General features: G+C 42.2%; 6 protein-coding genes across 6 annotated transcripts; 3 read left to right on the top strand and 3 right to left on the bottom strand.

The window, feature by feature from the left end:
- Nucleotides 1-829: 829 nt before the first annotated feature.
- On the top strand, nt 830-2,077 carry EAF01_000562 (uncharacterized protein). The gene is made up of 4 exons (XM_038908812.1): nt 830-969; nt 1,036-1,055; nt 1,150-1,237; nt 1,304-2,077. Exons 1-4 carry the CDS (start codon nt 903-905, stop codon nt 1,720-1,722), a joined length of 594 nt encoding a protein of 197 aa, XP_038775718.1. The 5' UTR covers nt 830-902; the 3' UTR covers nt 1,723-2,077.
- Nucleotides 2,078-2,259: 182 nt separating this feature from the next.
- EAF01_000561 (uncharacterized protein) lies at nt 2,260-5,187 on the bottom strand (the record flags this gene model as incomplete). The annotated part of the gene is made up of 2 exons (XM_038908811.1): nt 2,260-4,334; nt 4,416-5,187. The coding sequence occupies 2 exons, from the start codon at nt 5,185-5,187 to the stop codon at nt 2,905-2,907; spliced, it is 2,202 nt and encodes a 733-aa protein (XP_038775717.1). The 3' UTR covers nt 2,260-2,904.
- A 2,286-nt stretch (nt 5,188-7,473) lies between these two features.
- Nucleotides 7,474-8,532, top strand: EAF01_000560 (uncharacterized protein). The gene is made up of 3 exons (XM_038908810.1): nt 7,474-7,693; nt 7,747-7,940; nt 7,996-8,532. Exons 1-3 carry the CDS (start codon nt 7,594-7,596, stop codon nt 8,479-8,481), a joined length of 780 nt encoding a protein of 259 aa, XP_038775716.1. The 5' UTR covers nt 7,474-7,593; the 3' UTR covers nt 8,482-8,532.
- A 1,589-nt stretch (nt 8,533-10,121) lies between these two features.
- Nucleotides 10,122-11,324, bottom strand: EAF01_000559 (uncharacterized protein; the record flags this gene model as incomplete). Its single annotated transcript, XM_038908809.1, has 2 exons — nt 10,122-10,766; nt 10,854-11,324. 2 exons carry the CDS (start codon nt 11,322-11,324, stop codon nt 10,122-10,124), a joined length of 1,116 nt encoding a protein of 371 aa, XP_038775715.1.
- A 2,183-nt stretch (nt 11,325-13,507) lies between these two features.
- EAF01_000558 (uncharacterized protein) lies at nt 13,508-14,849 on the bottom strand (the record flags this gene model as incomplete). Its single annotated transcript, XM_038908808.1, has 2 exons — nt 13,508-14,637; nt 14,732-14,849. 2 exons carry the CDS (start codon nt 14,847-14,849, stop codon nt 13,508-13,510), a joined length of 1,248 nt encoding a protein of 415 aa, XP_038775714.1.
- A 3,528-nt stretch (nt 14,850-18,377) lies between these two features.
- EAF01_000557 (uncharacterized protein) lies at nt 18,378-19,242 on the top strand. Its single transcript, XM_038908807.1, has 4 exons — nt 18,378-18,607; nt 18,674-18,753; nt 18,806-18,862; nt 18,916-19,242. The coding sequence occupies exons 1-4, from the start codon at nt 18,515-18,517 to the stop codon at nt 19,022-19,024; spliced, it is 339 nt and encodes a 112-aa protein (XP_038775713.1). The 5' UTR covers nt 18,378-18,514; the 3' UTR covers nt 19,025-19,242.
- The last annotated feature ends 936 nt before the right edge of the window (nt 19,243-20,178 follow it).

Here is a 20,178-nt window from a genome sequence, read left to right as displayed (position 1 = left end):
GGCAGTGACCCCTTTTTAATCAACGCCATAGGGCATCTAGAACCTTGATATCATGGCTTGTGGTTTTGAATAATGAGATCTTAATTTGGTGCTACAACTGGATTTAGTGGTTGAAGGGAAATGAAAAATATGATCCCTTGAATTGGAAATGGATAATGATGATTGTTTAATGTATCTTTAGCGATTGGAGTATTACGGGAATCTGCATCTTATCGGCTTCTCTGGGGTATGCATTGGAAGGCGAAAGATAATTGCATGAGCTTCTTTGGAATAATTGGAAGCAAAGGATGATTGGCGTCTGATTTTCTGATACCTATAAAAAGTCCTTTATTGAATGCCCCTGATGTTACGTAGGGAAAATTGGGATTCTCAACGTTCATAATATATGCTCTCTTGGTTGGTGCCTATTTAGGATTTGTGTTTTGTCTGACAGACGATAACTTCTTGTTCCGGCCTTGAACCTCCAGAAATGCACATAGATTCATTCTTAATTCAAGCGCAGGGAGCGAAGAGGGTTTGTAGGCTTACTCCCGTGAAAGCCACTTGGAGTTCTCGATTGATGACGCTTTGCTAGTCCTCCGAGTGCCACTATAGTCTACAGGGTGAGTGAAACATATGACAATTAGAATTGAAATCGAGGAGTACCTACTTCTGTAAAATGTCACATCAGAACAAGATATTTGATCCTCGTGAATAGTCACACCCGCTTATGATAGGAGACAAGCCAAGACACGGACTAAAGCGGCCGCTAGCTATCCTTCGGAAAAACTACCCCACCAATACGGTTCTTGAGCTCATCCATCTTAACTCATATCAAGTGTTTCCCCCCTCCAAATACATACAAAAAACATCATTGTAACTAAGAATATTTCAACCAAAAACACATCGATCTATAAGAAAATATGGCAGATGTAGAAGAGTCCACTGCGCCTGCAGAAATGCAATCAAGAAATGTTGTTTATTGTGGAGGTAAGTTTACATATGAATGAACGACCCCGCTATCTTGATCTCATGAAGACTAACAGCAGAGAATAGTTTGTTCGTTACCACCTGAGGTAGGCGTTACTCTTATTCTTCATGGGCATGGGGCTTAATCTGAATAAAGGGATGAGAATATCAAGGACAAGATCATTAACAAAAAGCAATTAGTATTGCGAATATGGCGGCACAGTAAAGAAATGTCAAGAATGGCTCGAAAAGAAATATCCAACCATGTACGAACGATTATGGTCTGAAGGTAGAGTTACCTCCCTATGTTTTTCTCCAAATGCCATATGATAAATTCTAATTCCACCCCTTCAAGATGCCCTCGCAGCAGCAACCTCCACCCTCAGTGTCGATGCTCAAAAACGCGCCGCCAAAGACGCCACCAAAAAAGCCGCCAAAGCCGAAGCACTCGAAGCCAAACAAAACGAAACTCTTGCAGCCTCTAAAATCCGCATCAAGCGCGTCGAGCGCAATAAACGTAAATACGTAACCGAAGTGCAGGGCCTCGAAGCATTTGGACTCGAGCTCAAAAAGGTTGCGAAGGAATTCGGATCTAGGTTTGCGACGGGAAGTAGTGTGACGAAGATTGCAAGCGGAGGACAGGAAATCACGGTTCAGGGCGATGTGAGTGAAGATGTGAGGGAGTTTCTGATAAAGAACTATAAGAATATTCCGAAGAAAAATATTGTACTTGAGGAGCCGAAGAAGAAGAAGGCGGAGCCGGTGGAGGTTTAGAGGGAGGTTGGTGTTGAAAGAAACGAACGGGCGGGAGTGTGGATTTGGTACGATTAGCCGGGTTAGGATTTGAGGAATACATATACCATTATGAAATTCGTTTTAGGGCACTGAAATATGCCTCATCCTGCGTTATACTATATAATGTGAGATTTGATAGGAAGGGAGGGTTGGATTCGATATCTCTGACTAATAACTCCTTGATTAGCTGGTAATGAGTATACATAAATTGGAAAAAAGCAAAATAATTGTAGATTCCACGAATTTCTTTAGGAGCCCTAGCTATTATAAACTAGATTCTAGCCTCTGAATATAGATCATATCATAGACTTCAGAAGCATGAGAGTAAAACAGGTGTCGTTTTCAGGGCATAAGAATAAGTAGTTGAATTTTGAGGGGCATGAGAGTACTTTCTCTAATCAACTTTCGCTTATCATTACATCATCTCGCTACTGATTATAGTATCCGGCGTCTTTCATCCCGTCCCACCCCTCTCAGTCTGTTCTCCCCACCTCTTTAAATTTCCCCCATAATTCCAACCCTCGAATTTTCTACACCTCCTCATTCCTCCCATCTTAGAGCTCTCCGAATCGATATGCAAAACCTAGTCAACCTACTTCACCTACTCCATCTACCCATTAGTCGACACCATCACAGAAGATTTCACTCTCGCATGCACAAACACTCCATGGTGTATATTGTTTCGGGTTATCCATTATGCTATTCATTATCTACATTTGAGATCCACCGCCCTGCTCCACGACTTGAAACTCATTCATGCGTCGTACTATGGTACTAAGTCAATACTCCTTCATGATCACATCGTTCTCCGCCTTCATTTAACTTAGAGCATCCATTAAGCGTGCGTATATTCTCTTCCTCCTTTCTCGCCTGTACTCGGCTAGTTTTCTTCCCATCCGCTTCCGCTCGTGGCTAAGGTATGTACAATGTGCTGTGATATATTCCTCCCCGATTTCTCCTCTCCAAACTCGTTGGATCGTCTTAGTGATCATTTCAATGTATGTAATAAATGCTCAAATCCGAACGCCGCTCTCATGCATTTCATAAATGTAAACATAAACTCCCTCATCATCCCTCTCCATCACTCAGATCATCCTCAATTCCTTCCTTCCATTTCGGCACTCCATCCATTATATTAATCCGATTCCCTAATCCTTCTTCTCACTCAACAATCTCCTTCCCCTTCCCCTTCCCATCCAAAACAGGCGAAATGGATAATTCTCCACCAGCATCATACTCAGACCAACTTAGTACATAATTTCGTTTTTTCTCCGTCCCGGACGAGGTCTCGGGCACCTGAGGAGGAGGCGTAGGCGCCACGATTTTACATTCAAAATTAAATCCCGGATGTGTATACACAGGTTCTGGATTCCATGCCCCGACATTTGCAGACGTTGAGCTGGGAGATCCAATGCTAGATACCGAGTCGGTGTTTGCACGATGGGTTTGGTAAGTTTGCTTGGGTACATTGGATTGCTTGGCTTGGAAGTCTCGATGTGAAAGAGGTGGAGGTAGATCTTCCTGTTTTCCGTATAGAGAGGCGTGAACCTGCATCGGTGCATTTTCATTATGTGGATTTGTGTCTCGTTCTGGTTCTCGGGAAATGGGTCGCGCATCCAAGGCGAGTCCTATGGGTATACTGTGGGTGCTGCTTTCTCTTGTTAACTCCTTGCTGGCACCTCCCTCTGAATGTACTTCCTGGCTTGTCGAATTCATCCTTTCTCGACCTTTTCCTTTCTGCATGTTTCTTTGTCCTTGGGCTTGTCCGTATCCTTGGCCTTGGGTTTCTGAAAGAGCTCTCGCACGTTCTTCCTGCGCTCTGACCAACGCATGTTGATATCCCATGTTCTGCTGATGTTCCCTACTATCTCTGTACATTTGATATGGATTTTGATGTTCATTTGTGCTTGCATTTATACCTTTCCCATAGCGTGCTGAAGCTAGGTTTTGGGTATATTGGTGCTGTGCTTGTTGGCGTGAGTATTGATTCTGTGCGTGTTGAGATGCCGGTGCTTGATTCATATCTGGGTTTGGATTGATCGAAGAGGAATGGGAGGAATTTGAAGAGTTTCCGCGACGGTGAGATTGTACAGGCTGACCAGATAGAGACAAAGGTAGATTGGGCGGCGCATTTGGATCCCAATATCCTTGCGTCCGTCCTTGAGCAAGATTTGTCGACGGACCCAGGATCACACTATGTGTGGGCGTACTCATTGCACTGACAGCTCCCTCACTTCCACTTCCACTCATTCTCTCACTTCCTCCGACAGAAAGGCTTCTTCTTCCAATTTCCCTTCCGTCTAACTCACTCATCGTAATGCCCATGTTGGATCGAGGTACGGGTCGTGGACTGGGCATTACTGGAAGTGGATGGAAAGCTGGATGTGAAGATTCGGGAGGAGGTACTAGGGATGATTTTTCAGGGTCATGGGAGAGTGGCCTTTCATTCTCGTCATCTTCTTGGGATCTGGGAATGAGTGAGGGGTGAATTGTTGGGATTGAGTGGCTTGGGACGGGGACTTGAGATTCGCTCATTGCTGTTGCACCCGGTGGTGATTTTGAAGGTGGAGAAGTGCTATTGGCGCGAGCTCCTATTTTGAAGGTTAGTATTCATATCACCACCAACGAGGTATCAAATGAGAAGATGTAACAAAATAAAATAGATAACTCACTTTCACCAAATGGTGCGAAGACATCCCCCAATCCCAATCCAGAAAATCCAGGACTTCTTGTACTCGTACTACTAGGCGCTTGTAATGTTTTTCCCGTCGTACTATAAAATTGGATGGTCTCAGGATCTGGACTTTCAGGTTCAGCGAACATCCTTTCTCTATCCTGCTTTTTCTTCTGGCGAAAACGGAAACAACAGAATGCAGCCATTGCGAAACAAATCAAAGCGACACTGCCAACGACTGCTCCAGCTATGATTGGTGTTGAATTTGATGATAAGGTGGGAGGAGTCGTTTGTGCGACAGTAGTGGGGGAAGCGGATAGGTTTTGTGTAGGTGCACTGACTGGATGGTTGACAGTTGTAGTTAGGAGGATGGTGCTTGGTGAGAGTGTCTGCGAAGTTGTCTGCGGAGTTGTCTGTAGAATTGATTGTGAGGATTGTGTAGTTTGAGATGATGTGGTTGGTGTAGTAGAAGCAGAAGTAGAAGACATGGATGTAGATTCAGATTCAGAAGTAGCAGATGTAGATGTGGATAGAGACTCAGATTCAGAGGAAGAGGTAGAAGAGGTAGAAGGAGTGGTTGAAGTACTCGATGCGCCAACTGCAGCGGTATTTGAATCTGGACATTCTGATACTGAACATGCATCTACAGAACAACAACCTTGGAAATCATTCGCGTTGCAAACATACCACTGTTGTCCTTCCGCACATTCTCGAGACTCTCGTATGAAGAGGGATTGATTGAAGCTTTGCGCATCTACATTGAGATACATCTTGAAGACTCGACCGAGAAGATAATTGAAAGAAGAAATCAAACAAATTCAAAGTCAAGTCTTGAAAAGGACCTCGAAAGTAATCAAAGGAAGATGGAGATCTCAAAAGTTATTAATAAAGTATGTGACTACATGGATGACTTCTCCAGATTATTTGTGTGTTGAATTAAATCGATATGACTGATGATATAATTGAATAGATAGAAAGGTGAATTGAGAAATAATGTACTAACCAACCTTGATTAATCTAATCAGGCAGTGTTTCTTTTCCTGTTCTTTTGATTTCCTCAAAAGTGAATCTCCAATAACCAAATATGCGAGGTCTGGTTCAAATGTAAAATATAAATCATATATATATATATATACTCGAGTATAAATGAATATTTTGAGTTAGACGCCCCTATGGACCGAAGATCAAACCTTGAACCAACAACAAAATTCAGCAAAATAGTGTAAGAATCTTCGAATTTGTAAATGGATATGTAAATAAAAATGAGGAAAATTTCAGGGCCGGGTAGGGCTATGATTATGGCTCATGAGACAGATATCTAATATATACCTGGTGAAAAGGTCTCTCGGTAGGTCGTTTGGATGGCACAGCACAGCTCTATGCCACTACTTATTATTACTTTTTGATATCCCATGTTGAGAGATCTCTCCTCGATACTACTCTACATACTTTTACATGGGTGGTAGTTGGGTACCCTGTATATGCAGTGCCGTAATACAATTTTATCTGACATTCAAACAGTTGGCCGATGGAGATTTAGAGGATGATACCTACCTAGGTAGTCAGTCTCAAGGTAGTGTAAAATGTAATCTAGGGCATAGCTTCGTGTCGTTGATTTGAGTGTCTGACGTATTGCCGTTGAATCTAATGAAAGCACTGCCCGAAAATTGATCAATTCTCTTCAGTCGATTGGATTATGTTCAATCGGAAGAGATCCCCCGCGCTCAGGGAAAAATGGCTGAGCAGAAGTAATCGCCGGATTCAGGTACAGCTAGTCTACATAGAGTAACCGTGGCGCTTAATGCACAAGGAAGCGATTGGCTGATGATTTTTCCCGAATATATATTAATACTGGCCCGGTCCCCCTTTTTTAGATGTTCCTCGGTAGGTAATGTGGCACAATATATCTCAGCCTCTAATGTAACAGTCCAATTCGTGGCAGATAGCTTCCAAGGTTACTTTCGTATGAAAAACTACCGTGTGCCTCAAATTAACTACCACAAGTTCGGGTGCTAGATCTACGATTATACAAATAACGGGAGCCGATATGAAATATAGACGACATCAGCTCATAGAATAGACGCATCTTCCCCTCATCAAAATAGGCACAAAACTCAATCTTACCGATTGGATCCATCATACTCCGCGCATCTTTATGACTACCCAATGGAGACATAAAAAAGGCATACCCATGACATCTACCCCTCCAATTCCATATATAATCGCAACCCGGCACAGAAGCGCAGCAACTACTTCTTACTCCGCGTTTCACTCCCATGACCCTCATTGGATATCATCTAATGTAGAAGCGCTGTGTTCGCCGAAGTATACCGATAGTTTGGTAATATACTTTGTTAATCTTGTGCTTATAGTAGATACATCAGCAACACTATCTAGGCTGTGTTTATTTATTGTATTATGAGGTACAGCATCTCGGAGTATGCATGATTATATTGCGAGCTGCGCAAAGTTCCAGAGAGCGGGAGGTCCCTATAAGGTTCTGGATACGAAGCCCAAGACATGAATCCTCGTGAGGTCACGGTTCAGGTTCTGGTGAGAAGAGATCGTATGTACGATATTAGTTGGGGTATCGAATGGTGGAGGTTAGACCCTGAACCCTCGTAGGTTTCATTCCTGAGCATCATTTTGTCTTGCCCAAAGCCCTGGATCAACGCATGGAGCCATTCTATCACATAGTCTTACCTTCCGATCAGCTTCCATGGTATCGCCAAATCAACGAAACGGAGAAACTATATTTGAAAAGAGAGGAAGAAGATGTGAGTAACGAAAGCGGATGAATTGAGGCGAGTTGGCAACTCAACATTGCAATTAGCTAGTAGGTTAATTAGTATAAGGTTAAGGTTGTATCACGTGAATTCACGCCCAAAGATCACATCACCCCAACATGATCTGATCCAAAGCAAAAAACGAACTACTCTGACAACATAGCGAGATGATTGACTCCCATCACAATGGTCAATACTCAAGTCTTCAAATGTGTGGAAATCGTAATGCTCCGATGGGCTGATCTTTATCATCTTACGTGATGAGTCTGGAGCGTATATGAACTCCATTTCTACCCCAAAGATGTCTGTATGTCTCAAACTATCTAGTCTCATATATGCTGGTTATTGCTACTGTGTTCCACGTCTACACACACAATACGAAAGATCATCATGGCTTCAAGATCGAGACTGCATATTGATCGAAAGGAGCTTTACACAGATCTAGAAACACGGATTCATTATCTACACTCTTTTCTCGACTTCAGTTCACGTGAGTATACAACACTCCATTCCCCCTGAAATTTGCTCAAACTTTCAAAATAGGTGACATAGAAGCCCTCATATATGGCTCAAAATATATCAAACAACTCATCCCAGCCGTCGTGAATATCGTATACAGAAAACTTCTTCAATATGATATCACATCACGTGCTTTCACAACTCGTAGCACAAGTTACGAGGGTCCGCTAGACGAATTGCCGGATGAAAATAGTCCTCAAATCTTACACAGGAAGATGGTCTATAGACCTATGTCACCTTAAAGTTTGTAGGTTAGGCTGACATGTTCCCTAGTTTCTGAGAGGCTATCTCCATAAACTCTGTTCAGATCCAAGCCAAATGGAATTTTGGGAGTACCTCGACAAAGTCGGAATGATGCACGTAGGACGTGGTCGAAAACATCCTCTACATGTCGAATATGTACACATAGGAGTTTGTTTGGGATTTGTGCAAGATATTATTTTTGAGGCGGTTCTCTCGCACCCGAAATTGAGAATGGAGAAAAAGATAGCGATTGTGAAGGCGATTGGAAAGGTGTTGTGGATTCAGAACGATCTTTTTGCAAAATGGTATGTGAGAGATGGTGATGAGTTTGCGGAAGAGATGGAGGAAGTGATGGTGGAGAGGGAGGGCTGGTTGAAGGGGAAGAAAGTCATTGATGGAGAGGAGAAGTCGGAAGCTGAAGGTGAGGGGATCGGCGAAAAGACGCCTACCGAGGATGAGAAAAAGGAAGTCTCAGCTTCTTGTCCATTCTCTGGGTTTCAGTTTAGAAAAGAGTAGTAATCTCCACAATGTATGAATGTTAATGGCACAAGTCGAGATTTCCTCTTTGAATATCGTGCCAGTACATCTCGAAATCTGTGAGGAGGAGAAAACTAGAAAAGTCTTTCCTTGATATACCAAACTAATCCATCTAGGTACCCTAGTGTTTCAGAATAGCAATGGACAGTAGCCGAGATATACCATGAACACTCTGCCTAGCTTCCTTCAAACTAGGAGTGCTTTGCTCTGTGGGTATGCACGAGTTCGTGATCTAGTGGGTCGATTGTCAGTGTCATCTTACACAGTCTCATGAGAAACCAAGGCTCGATATACCATCGTATCGGTACTTTAGGCAGTATCACTTGTCGAATGCTGTTTTCGCTGCATTCCCAGCCTCTCAAAGTTCTCGACCATTGTATCATTAAATCATCTCTCTCGATCCATTCCACGAACTCCAATATTCGATACGTCGAGGTGATTCCATTGAGACCCTCCTATCTTCTTCACCTCAACAAAACTATTCTCATTGACATCATCGTACTCGCTCAAATGTAATATAAATCAAGAATCCTGATGCGCGATGGAAAGAGAGTCTTAGGAACACATCGAAATATGTATCACGGCTTACAGATGAAGACATGTAGAACTGTCAAAGATGTAATCTGATTTCTAGTCGCGCAACTTAAAGATGATACGACGCTAGATGTAGCAACATTATGAGAGAAATTCAGAGAGAAACACTGGGATGCAGCACCGTCGAATAGTACAGGATAGATCACAGGTAGAGATTGGTGCACTTTCGGAGTGCAAGTTAATGCTGATTAATCAGTTACGTGAAAATGAGATAGTAAGACCACATTGTTGCGTACAGATTGAGGAGAGAGTTGCCTTGGAAAAGAGAGGAGAATGTCGATTGGTAGTTAGAGTGGGGTTTAGCGAGGGGGTAAGTTGGGGTTTAAGGGAGTCTTTTTGTACGCGTAGATACCCTAACAGATACTTCCAAGGTTATTTTATTACTTTTGTGTGCCAGAATAGGAAACAATCTTGTGGATTTTTATTGATCATTTGTGACTTGCATGATGTATGTTTACAAATCTCAAAAATCAACGTCAGATGACCTATGTTTGGTGTACAATTCAATATTGATCCTCAATTTCCAAAGATTGCAACATACATAGAGCCCTCGTTTGCATTCAGTGTCTTCAGTCTTAAACTTTTATTGTTTGATTCCATGCTGTAAATTTGGCCTGATTCTGCTACTGAATGAGTTATATTACAGCGCGTCCTCATCTTTCACCAAAATCTAATCACTCAAAGACCGACTAGACTGGGTTGGCAGTGAAGTAAACTGACCAAAATAGGCTTACTTCAAAGTTGCAATTGCACATATCAAGCATGTCTGCAGAGCAATGTTTCGTTCTGGATTTGTGGAACATGTCTTTGGTCCCAGTGTAGCACGAATAGTAAAATATTTAATATTAGCATGGCTAGATTAGATATATGTCATCGGTGTGAAGTATGATCTATGACTACCTATATAGACGACTAAGGGTATCATTCATTTTTGATTAAACTTTTCAATTAATTACAAATCCTCGTAACTGAGGAGTTATCTGAGAATATCTATCTATAAACGAATCTGCCAACACATCAACACCTCATTGGCTCTTTCTCTCCCCATCTCTCGCCTTTTCTTCCTCAAAATGCTTCACCGTAATCTTAATACCCTCGTCCAGTGGAACCAATGGTTCGTACCCCAACCTTCTCCTCGCCTTGTCAATACTAAAATATCTTGTCATGCAACTGAATTGGACCTTCATTCTCGTTAGATTTGGTGTCTTCCCAGCAAGCCAGAATAGTCCCTCCACGAATCCAGCAAGTCCTAATCCAAAGTCCTTTCCGATAACCCATACATGTTCTGTTCCCTTTGTAGATCCCGCGGCTGCCCATACTGCTCGTGCCATATCCCAGAATGGAACGGGTGATCCATTGGTGATGAGAAAAGCTTCACCATCTACGCGCTCGGTATCTAATGGAGTGGTGTTGAGCTTAGCAGTTGCGAGTAGAGCAGCAGCGGCAAGAAGATGTGCGTGTGCAACATTTTTGACGAATGTAAAGTCGAAGAGGTTGGTATTATCGCCTAGCTGAAAACCTGTACGATTAGTGTAGTGAACATTAAGGAGGCCGGGTATTAATTGAACGTCTCCAGGACCGAAAATGCCAGAGGGACGAATGGAGGCGGTCAGGAGTTGAGGGGATTCTGGTGCGCGGTTTGCGGCTAGAACTATAGCTTCTGCTTCTGCCTATTCGTGCCATTATGTTAGTATGGGAATTTGAGAGTAAAATTGGCACAGCTGGGTAAGAAATTGGGAGGAATTGATAGACTATACCTTCGTCCATGAATAATATTCGCGTTGTAATTTCTCGGGTATGACAGGCCACCTCTCATCTGCATTAACCAAATCTGTTGTGTTATCTGAGATGATACTGGCACTACTTGTAAAAACTAAAGCTTTCACTCCAGTTTTTTGACACGCCTCAACTACACATTTTGTTCCTCCTACATTGACTTTATGAAATAACTCATTCGTTCCAGTAATTGCGACGGGTGATGCTGTGTGAATAACGACGTCTGGTTTGATGGAGTTGAATATTGAGAGAAGAGATTCGAGAGAGGTTATGTCGCCATCATGGTAGGTAACCTCTCCTGATGAATGTTGATTTCGACTTGTACGTAGGTCAAGAACGGAGATTGTGCAATTGTATCGATCATGGAGAAGAGATACAATGTGGTGGCCTAGAAAACCACAGCCACCGATCACAAGAACGCGACCAAGAGGGGCTTTCTTTCGAATAGACATTTTTCAAGTATTTGAGTCAATTGAAATTCAAAGGGGGCATGTAGTAAATGTGGAGATTAGAGTTCACGGTGGTTGATGGTTGCTTATGGGGAAGAAACTGGGGATCGGAGCACGGAAGAACAAATCTCCCGGAAGCATTCACCTTGCTATCTTTCGTACAAGAACTCGACTTCAACCTAGTCATCAGTCAAGCTCCAAATTAACTGGCATGGAATATGCCCTTGTTTTATGAAGACGATGATATTACCTTTACATTGTTGAATGATGATGTTATCTCTTCAGAATTACAAGGAGCTTGAGCGCCAGCCAGGGGATTACCATTTCCGAGTGGAAATATGATCAAGTTGATTGATAGTATAATGAATATTATTTACTATCAATGCTGCCAGGTTGATGCAGACTTTTGACGGTTCAGTTCCGGATTCGATGTCAAATATTCGGCTTTGAATATTAAAGGACTCGGTATCCTCTAGATCTTGTTTACTGATTGAAGATCGATCTTTTGCGGTTACATTTCGAGCGAATACTGTGCACATTTTCTACCAATTCACGGCGCATTCGAGAATCTTAATTCTGAGATATGAGAAAAGGATGAACTCCATGGGGAAGACAAAAGCCCTTGTAAAGTCTTACTGATTCCCTTACAACGCAGATGGATTGAGAGAAATACAACCTTCGTAATAGACAACCTAATTTACTGAAGCTCTCCGTTTTCTAACTTCATTCTCGCGTTTCATAAATACACCTCTGTGAATCCTCGAGGATTCTTTCCGAACTTCTGTTATGTTGGAATCTCCACAATCAGGGAGTCCTACGCAGAGAATCATGTCCCAACCAATGCTTGATGGTCGCTAATGCCTTATCCATCTCATCCGTTGAAGCTTTACTCGCTAAATCAGTCTTTGTTCCAAACTTTAGAAGCTTTAGTGATTCATTTAATATGGTGAAGTGGACTGGAACCTGGAGTTGGTGATATAATCGAAGAGCGGAAGCTATCGAGGACTGTTATTCTTCATAGTCAGAGTGCCGTTAGTTAAGCGAACATGGGGGAGGAGGGGGAACTAGGTAGAACCATGGAATCAATGAGATTATAGAATATACACTGACTTACTCTAGCTGATAATCCGAGATATGTATAGCTTAATCGACATAGTGCTAGTCAGATTCGTCGTTTTGAGCGTTAACACCAACTAGCTTGTACTGCCTATTTCACTACAATCGCTTTCATCGCCGTGATAGTATTTGAGCTATTCTCCACGACTCTCCCCTTCTTTCCACCTTTTCTATTTCACAGGCATGGAGACGCATATCGTTGACTCAGGTTTAAACATTCATGACCAGAATATTATTCAAAATTACAAAACTAAAGTATTGGTGTTTTACTGGAGTTTTGGCCCGAAAGTATGTTCTAACATAATCATTACAACGTCTTATCTGTACATGAACCTTTTTTCACTCCAGCTCCATGAGTAGAATTTACATAGCGTATCTCAGGGATTATAAATTACCTATCGCATTTCGCTCTGGAATCCAATACGCTCGTTGAATTGAATTGCCATATACACTTCTCATCCCCCTTCCCCGCCCCTGCCGGATTGATCACCTTGGTGGTGGGAAAACCCACACACCAACCCTTACTTTATTCGACCAGAGACAAGTTTTTACGTCTAAAAATCATCGTTTGATTTTATCATACCAAGTAGCATTAATGAAGCCTTTGAATGGCGAGAATATTCAATGAAAACAACTAGAATGGTGCAATGATAACACTGAATAATGCTTCAAGGGCTCAAATTTGAGTATGAATAATTATGTTCACTTCCACAATAGCAAGGGATTGAAGCATATTCCTCGAGAAAACTCTTGATTTATTTGTCCTAATCCATTGACCCATACCTAAATCTCAATTTTATCTTCTCAATCCACCTCCTCCCCCAATCATATGTGCATGCCATTTCATATCATGTCCTAAAGATTCCTCCCACTAGATGTGTATTAAACAACAGTACGCATGAAAAATGTATGTAACCCCATGACCGTGGACCAACGCCAAAGAGTCTCCGAAAATTTACGCTCGGTAAATAGACCCTTTCAATCAAACACGCTCGTGATATCTCATCAAAATGACCACCCTGCAATTCAACCAATCAAGCTCAAATGCTCACAAGTTATCATGTACGACTTCAAGCAACAATACTCCTAGCAACACTACCACCCCACTTGAATCTCTTCAATCCGCCAGTCCCACTTCTAACCACTTCTCTTCCGCAGCTACCATCACTCATGGAGCCATTCCATCCCCCGAGGACCGATGCTTCTTGCCTTCCTACTTCTCGACCAATGACATATCCTGCACCAAATCCAACTACTGAGACGAGTACTACAACGCCTGCGCTCATAACCCAAGTCAGTAGGGTAGGCGAAATAAACGCTTCCTCGCCTTGCACCAGCTCTCCCTTCTTCTTCTTGAGAGCTCGAGTGTGTTGTTTTGTCTGAGTAGCTTTGCGTTTGATAGCTTCATCTTGCGAATCTTGTGATGATCCACTTCTTGAGCGACTTGATGATAAGGGTCGTGATATATTTGCTGTGGTAGGAGGTGCTATACCAACGAGTTCAGATTCAGGAACTATTCGAAGTCCCATTGGTTCATTACTGGTGGCGTTTTGAGCGGGAGACTTAGGAAGACCTCTTGCCGCAGCTGCACAAGAGAGTAATGTTGTGAGACTAGCACGTAGAGCGGCATCATGATCTATGGGAAGTCGCGTGTGATTATTGAACGACGCATTCCGTGAAGTTGTCTGGTTACGTGATGGATAAGGTTGTGGTCGAGGTTGTGAATGAACTTGTCGTGGGAAACATGAGCCATGGGTAGGAGCTTGGGTTCGATGACTCTGGGATTGTGAAGAAGGGGGATGAGAGAAAGCATTTGGCTGGGGTGTGAATGGTAATGTTGCCCCTCTCCCTATTCCTAAAGCTGTACCGTTCTCATCTTCATCATCTTCGAATTCTGCATCATATGTTGCGTGAGTCGTTAATCGTGCTGGAATGGCTTCTGGTGGGGAAATTTCATTGGAACTGGTTATGATATCTATATGATCTGGTTCCGATTCTGATTCTTCGTATTCCTCTTGACTGCTCGTGCTTCTTTGTCTGTTCTCATTTGTGATTATCTGGGGGCGTTGTTGATTATGAGATCTTCTGCGTCGCCTAGTAGAAGGATGCTGAGATACGCGTAGACCGGTCGTTACAATTTCGTTATCGATGGAGGAAATAGAGGACGAAGATGGTTGTGAGGATATTTCGACCCACGATTCTGCTGTTTTGCCAGATTAGATACGAGATTAGATTAGATTTGTGGAGAGGATATGGGGAAATGGAGAAACTGTAATTAAATAAAGTCGGAATACCTTCACTGCGCAATCGATCTGATACAGCATTTGATCTCGCCATGTTGTTTCTATTTTGCTGATTCCTGAGTGTATTTGCGTGTCGTGAATGTTGATTAGAAGGTTGTAATGTTGGCATGGCGAGGAATGAGGTTGATAATGGTGATGTGATATGATATGATGGCTGAGCTGATCAACACCGGGCGGGGGTCAGGGTTCATGAGATAGGCACGAGAAAGTGAATACGGTCAGATGTTCGGTATATGTTTCAAGTCGATTTTGTTGAGGAATGAATATTTCTTATTCACCTTCTTCGAAAATCATTAGATATATCGTAATAGCTTTCTATCGACAGGAATAGGGGCTGTGGAGATGGAGACCGCTTCTTGGAGGGGTTGGAGTTTGGAAACTGGAGCCGGGAAAAGGAGTGAATGCTTTGTTGCCTTTGTTCCTGACGTTTAGTATTGGAGAGATAAGTTTCCAAGATTGGCGAGGCGCTTTAGATGGATACTATAGATGTACCAGAGTGGGCTAGATTCTCTTCCGAGCATAAGCGGGTGCGTATGCGAAAGATTAGACGTATCCGAGACTGCACGAGAGTGAATTTGATGTACAATTGATAGTGGTGGGTGTCTTATGAGGATGATATTTTTAACATGTGGGACAGGAACGAGAGTAGAAAGTGACAATATCGGTGGCTGTATATCCCCCTTTTGGAGTCAGATGTTACCTCGCCTTCCTCCAATTTTGATGAGACTGAATAGCATAGGCTGATTGGTGCTGAGTGAGACATTGAATCATGAGCTTATCATGAAATCACGAATACCTAGAGAGCATAGCACTTTAAATATTCGTGGATCTCACATATTATGATTGAAACGTTATGAGTGGAAGTAAGTGCAAACTAGACATTCTTGACGTTATTGGTGAGCATAGAAAACTTGGCTCAATCCGCCCTCTCCTCTCTTACAAAATCGACGACAAACACATGTATCATCGACGTTGGATATGAAGATATACTCGTATCTAATAATGTCTAATGCTCTTGGTGTTAAAGCGGCGTCTGCCCTAGAATGATTGCTACCCTTGATGAAGAGGCGGGCTAGTGCGATAAGCCCACCGATTCTTTTCCGCCCTCCCCTTTCTCTTCTATGCTATTTCACACCATATCTTGATCTATCGATTGAGTGAGGGTGTGGGTGTGGGCATGAAATCTATTCAACACAACTTCTAGTTGTTCGTTCGGAGATCCATCAAACCCACTACTCAAACATATAATATCTAATCCACATTATTTTATACTCCACCATTTATACTTCATCCCAGGGGATCATTCGTTGGGGAGCCACAGAAACCGTAATCAGGGTCCAACCGTACCGGAATGATCAGATTTATGGCCCGGTGTTCAGTCTTCGTCACATCGTGACAGAACAATCACCAAGGAGTGCGTTTGGATAGAGTCACCATGATTGTCTGAGTGACAAGTATGAACCATCACATGTTTCTGAGAGTCACAGTGTATAAGGTTCATGTTAGACTCCTTCACAAGACGTTGTTATCATGTTGGAACAAACTGAATTTTGGTTCTTTAATTTATTATCTGTAAAACACAGTATGCGAGTGCAAGCGCAAGTGCAATGGCGATGTATACTTGAGGATGGCATGATAATGCTAGGAGGGACGAATGTTTATATTATAAATATTTGTCTACGAAATCACAAAGGTGGTGATAATAAGCTAGAATTATGGGATTATCTTGTTCCATCTAGCTGCAACGCCATAAGTGTTTCGATCAACACAAACTTCTTGGTTCGAACAATTCCTTACAAAGTTGTTTGTACTGTTTCCCACATCTCCACCTGCGATCAGCGATGATATTTCCTCGCCAATGAATAGATTCTCGCCGGACCCTTTTTTTTGCTATGTATCTTCGAGGTCAGGGTGTAAACCATGAGGGAAGATTGAAAGATAGAGTGCTTCCAAACACCAATTTTCCGAAAGCTTACCTGCTCCATAAATTGCTGGCTAAAACTGAAAACAGGCAAGTGCACTACTGAGCCTGTGTTCTCATTAACTTAATACATTTTGAGGGCCATGTAGTCCGAGGCCATGAAATTGACGCCCAAGCCAAAGAATGGGTGGTCTTTTTATGTTATCGTTAGCTGGAATCTCCCATTCGCTTCGGACCCGGTTGAGTTGTGTTGATTATTCAGGAGCTTTTATTTTGGCTAGCTATAAGTAATGGCATGATATTTCCCCTCGGACTCTCCTGAGTATTTTATGTCCCTTGTTGGGTCCTGAGTATTTCCCAGTTTCCCTGTTTTCCTGTCGCATTTACACAACCATATTTTACAACCATATGCTATGATTCTCGGCAATCCAAAGGTTATTCTTCACATCGGTTACTCGAAGTCATTCATATCATTGTATGATAGGTAGAGAGAGGCCTTTGCAATTGGTCTAGTCCGTTTCCGTGCATTATCTTCAACCCTAAACACACGACCGTGGTTTGTCACATGCTGCGTAACTTTTGTTGCAAGTTGCATCCCCGCTTATGTGCTACCCAAAGTCAGAATAGTCCGACACGGTGTCACCATGAAAGTCCACAGAAGGGATTTGTGTGGTGATGGATAAAAAGAAGAGTCGAAACAGAATTGCATACGTTTGATCTGTGTAGCATACTGGTGTGCACTCGAATCATTGAAAGTGGGTTCTCCGTTAAGGGTGCTCCAAGTGCATGACATCTGGTAGATACACAATCGTAATCGTGCTTTTCATATCAAAGCCTAACATCAGACCAGCTCATATGAGCTCGATGTGATGACCAGATGCGTTATTACCCCGCAGTCGTCTTGGGGTTCACATCGTATTCATAATAATCGCAAAGATGAGCGTGTCCATAACCTGTCTGTAACGATTCCTCTAGATTACTGCTTACTCGAGAAACTTTATCCACATATTTCCATGCCACATTCAATTTATCATAGAGCTATGAAATCAATCATCTTTGTATCTGCAGCGAAAATTCCTCAGAAAAACGAGGAATGGGGTTCGTGTGTGGAGTTGCCTTTGTGAAATGCGGCTATTGGATCCAGGCAACCTGGGATCTGTAATATGTCCTTCAGAAGAGCTTGCTTCCGTCTAATAAACTATAGGCAACGATGCTAACATCATAGAAGTTTCAAGAGTGCCGGAGATGCCTGTCAATTTCGCTGGCTACACAAATATAAGCTAATTGTCCCGACCAGTAACTTGTTTCGCTATCATTACTAATATCATTTCTAAAAGAGACTGGTGCGATTCATAGACACGATCCAACATGCGATATGATGTCGGTTGTTGTAATTGGCAGTGCTTAATGGCGTGTAAATTAAAAAGATGGTAGTGACAGTGGCTTGGTGCTCCACTATCGATTTCCAAGTGACTGCAATCAGAGTTACACTCCGCCAATGTTCGTGAAACAGAATATGGTCGAAAAGTAACCAATCTAGAAATTTCTGTTGTAAGCTTGTAAACATTGCAACTCTGTATGCAGCTGGCCACTTTGAGTCGAATCAGAAATCATCATGTGGTCAAATAACTTCAAAACGAAATATTACCACAGGAAATCCTCACGGCTAATTCAATTTCAAAGGTGAGTACGATATAGATGATCGAGAAAATAGCAATTAGAAAACACATTAATATCACACTTATACCCACTTACTCACTCTTGCTTCTCCAGGTCAATCCAAACTCCTAAAAAGTACAATATCTTCAAGGTCAAGAATTACAATCCTTCTTTCAGTTCATACACCTCTCATAATGGCGAGTGAATCTTCTGCAACGGCAGAGGGAGTCGAGCCTCGAGACTATCCACATGATTTCGAGGCAATTACACCTCTATCCACAGCCTGGGTATGTCAGCAGCTTGTCTCTTCCTTATTGTTATGAGTTATAGCTCAAGATTAACATGCAAAACAGGTCAAGTGGGACGTTAAAGGTGGCGGAGACCGAACCCACGAACCAAATATTAACACAAACTACTACCTCGAAGGTAGTCCGTAAGTTAGGACCTTTCCAACAAACATATCTCCATGGTTAACAAGCTTGAAGCAATATTCAAGGTGTCGAAATCAAAGCTACTGTCGGTGTTAGATTGATTTGCTGGTCGTAAGTGGTGATCCTTAAGAGTTGTCATGAATAATAAATAATTGTTGTTCAAGTGGTTCCCCTGGAAATGGCACTCCGAATATTACATTCGATGGACCCACCAATGGTAAACACAAGATTGATCCCAGAAGACTTGGGGGCTACCGCGTTGAAATTCGTTGAAACCCTTTTCAACATTCCGTGGACGCCAGTATTCAGTGCATTTTCTGATGGTACCTGTTGTTGCAGTATTGATGAGTACATCAAAACTTCCTGCTGCAGGCTGGTCCTGGTTTTCATATTGATCTTTTTCTTTTTGATCTCCTCGAATCATTTCTGTCATGTCATATCTAGATATACCACTGTCATTATTAAACTAAATTCAGACTATCATTGAAACCTTCCTTCGATATACTTCTGACACTGTACTCGATTACCTTAAACTAGAATTCATAATATGCCATCGAAACAAGTAATCTTGGTGAAATATGCCAGGGGCCCCATATGTGTAAAAGCATGACGCAAAAATTTCCGAGACATTGTTGGTCGAACATGAAAATAAGTTGGCTTAATCAAGAAGTTATTGTATAAATTCTTATAAGTTTTCTCCGTCCTTTCCAGCGTTCTAACCTCCATTACCATCGGAACAACTTACTTCTCTTCAGTCGTCCTGTTTGATAAGCCAAGGGATCTTTATCGAATGGGGCGATCAATTTCAGACATTCGTGGCAGAAAAGAGTTTGCGAAGGGAGACACTTTTGTTTCTCTTCCAGAAATATGATCTGGCCGAAAAACTTCTTTTCCATAACCGCTTCCTCTGAAAGCCGACACATCGACAGTTATCCCCCCTTTCATTTTCGGCCACGATAACAAGCAGTAACGACTAGCGAGAGGAGGAAAACTCTTATTTTGAGAACAGAAAGCAAATTTCCAAAAGTACTCGGAAAACAATGGGTAAGGATTCAGAGGCTACCATCAAGGACACGCGAGAGAAGAAAACTCGATCCAGCCAGGTCCACTAGGAGGTGCACGGATTGATGGGGCACTTTTCAACTTTCAAATCTTTTAACAGGTTCAATCTTTAATTGTTTGATATCAGAATTTACATTTTGATTGTTTCAGTTCCAATGAACAATTATGACAATTTTTAAGATGTATGATTTGATATATTAAAAGATAGTCAAAAGTCAATTCTTGCAGTATCCCGTCTGTCCATACACCCGACCCACTGGTAGTCCCATCTCATCTGATTAGGTACTCATTATGCCACTTTACTCCTCAATCATCACTGAAATCTCTGAGATCCCAGCTCCATCAAAGTCTAGTATATAGCACAA

Source organism: Botrytis porri, assembly GCF_014898465.1.
Source record: "Botrytis porri strain MUCL 3234 chromosome Unknown BPOR_001, whole genome shotgun sequence".
NCBI lineage: Eukaryota > Fungi > Ascomycota > Leotiomycetes > Helotiales > Sclerotiniaceae > Botrytis > Botrytis porri.
The sequence above is the reverse complement of the archived record's forward strand: the minus strand, read 5'-3'. Positions and strand labels throughout refer to the sequence as shown.

What these genes read in the sequence shown, in the direction of transcription:
- EAF01_000562 (XM_038908812.1), top strand. Translation starts at nt 903, where the DNA reads ATGGCAGATGTAGAAGAGTCCACTGCGCCTGCAGAAATGCAATCAAGA. An exon ending in AAATGTTGTTTATTGTGGAG is followed by an intron (nt 970 to 1,035) that starts GTAAGTTTACAT and finishes AGCAGAGAATAG; the next exon opens with TTTGTTCGTTACCACCTGAG. An exon ending in TTTGTTCGTTACCACCTGAG is followed by an intron (nt 1,056 to 1,149) that starts GTAGGCGTTACT and finishes AAAAGCAATTAG; the next exon opens with TATTGCGAATATGGCGGCAC.
- EAF01_000557 (XM_038908807.1), top strand. Translation starts at nt 18,515, where the DNA reads ATGGCGAGTGAATCTTCTGCAACGGCAGAGGGAGTCGAGCCTCGAGAC. An exon ending in CACCTCTATCCACAGCCTGG is followed by an intron (nt 18,608 to 18,673) that starts GTATGTCAGCAG and finishes CATGCAAAACAG; the next exon opens with GTCAAGTGGGACGTTAAAGG. An exon ending in GTTAGATTGATTTGCTGGTC is followed by an intron (nt 18,863 to 18,915) that starts GTAAGTGGTGAT and finishes TTGTTGTTCAAG; the next exon opens with TGGTTCCCCTGGAAATGGCA.
- EAF01_000560 (XM_038908810.1), top strand. Translation starts at nt 7,594, where the DNA reads ATGGCTTCAAGATCGAGACTGCATATTGATCGAAAGGAGCTTTACACA. An exon ending in TTTTCTCGACTTCAGTTCAC is followed by an intron (nt 7,694 to 7,746) that starts GTGAGTATACAA and finishes CTTTCAAAATAG; the next exon opens with GTGACATAGAAGCCCTCATA. An exon ending in AAATCTTACACAGGAAGATG is followed by an intron (nt 7,941 to 7,995) that starts GTCTATAGACCT and finishes CATGTTCCCTAG; the next exon opens with TTTCTGAGAGGCTATCTCCA.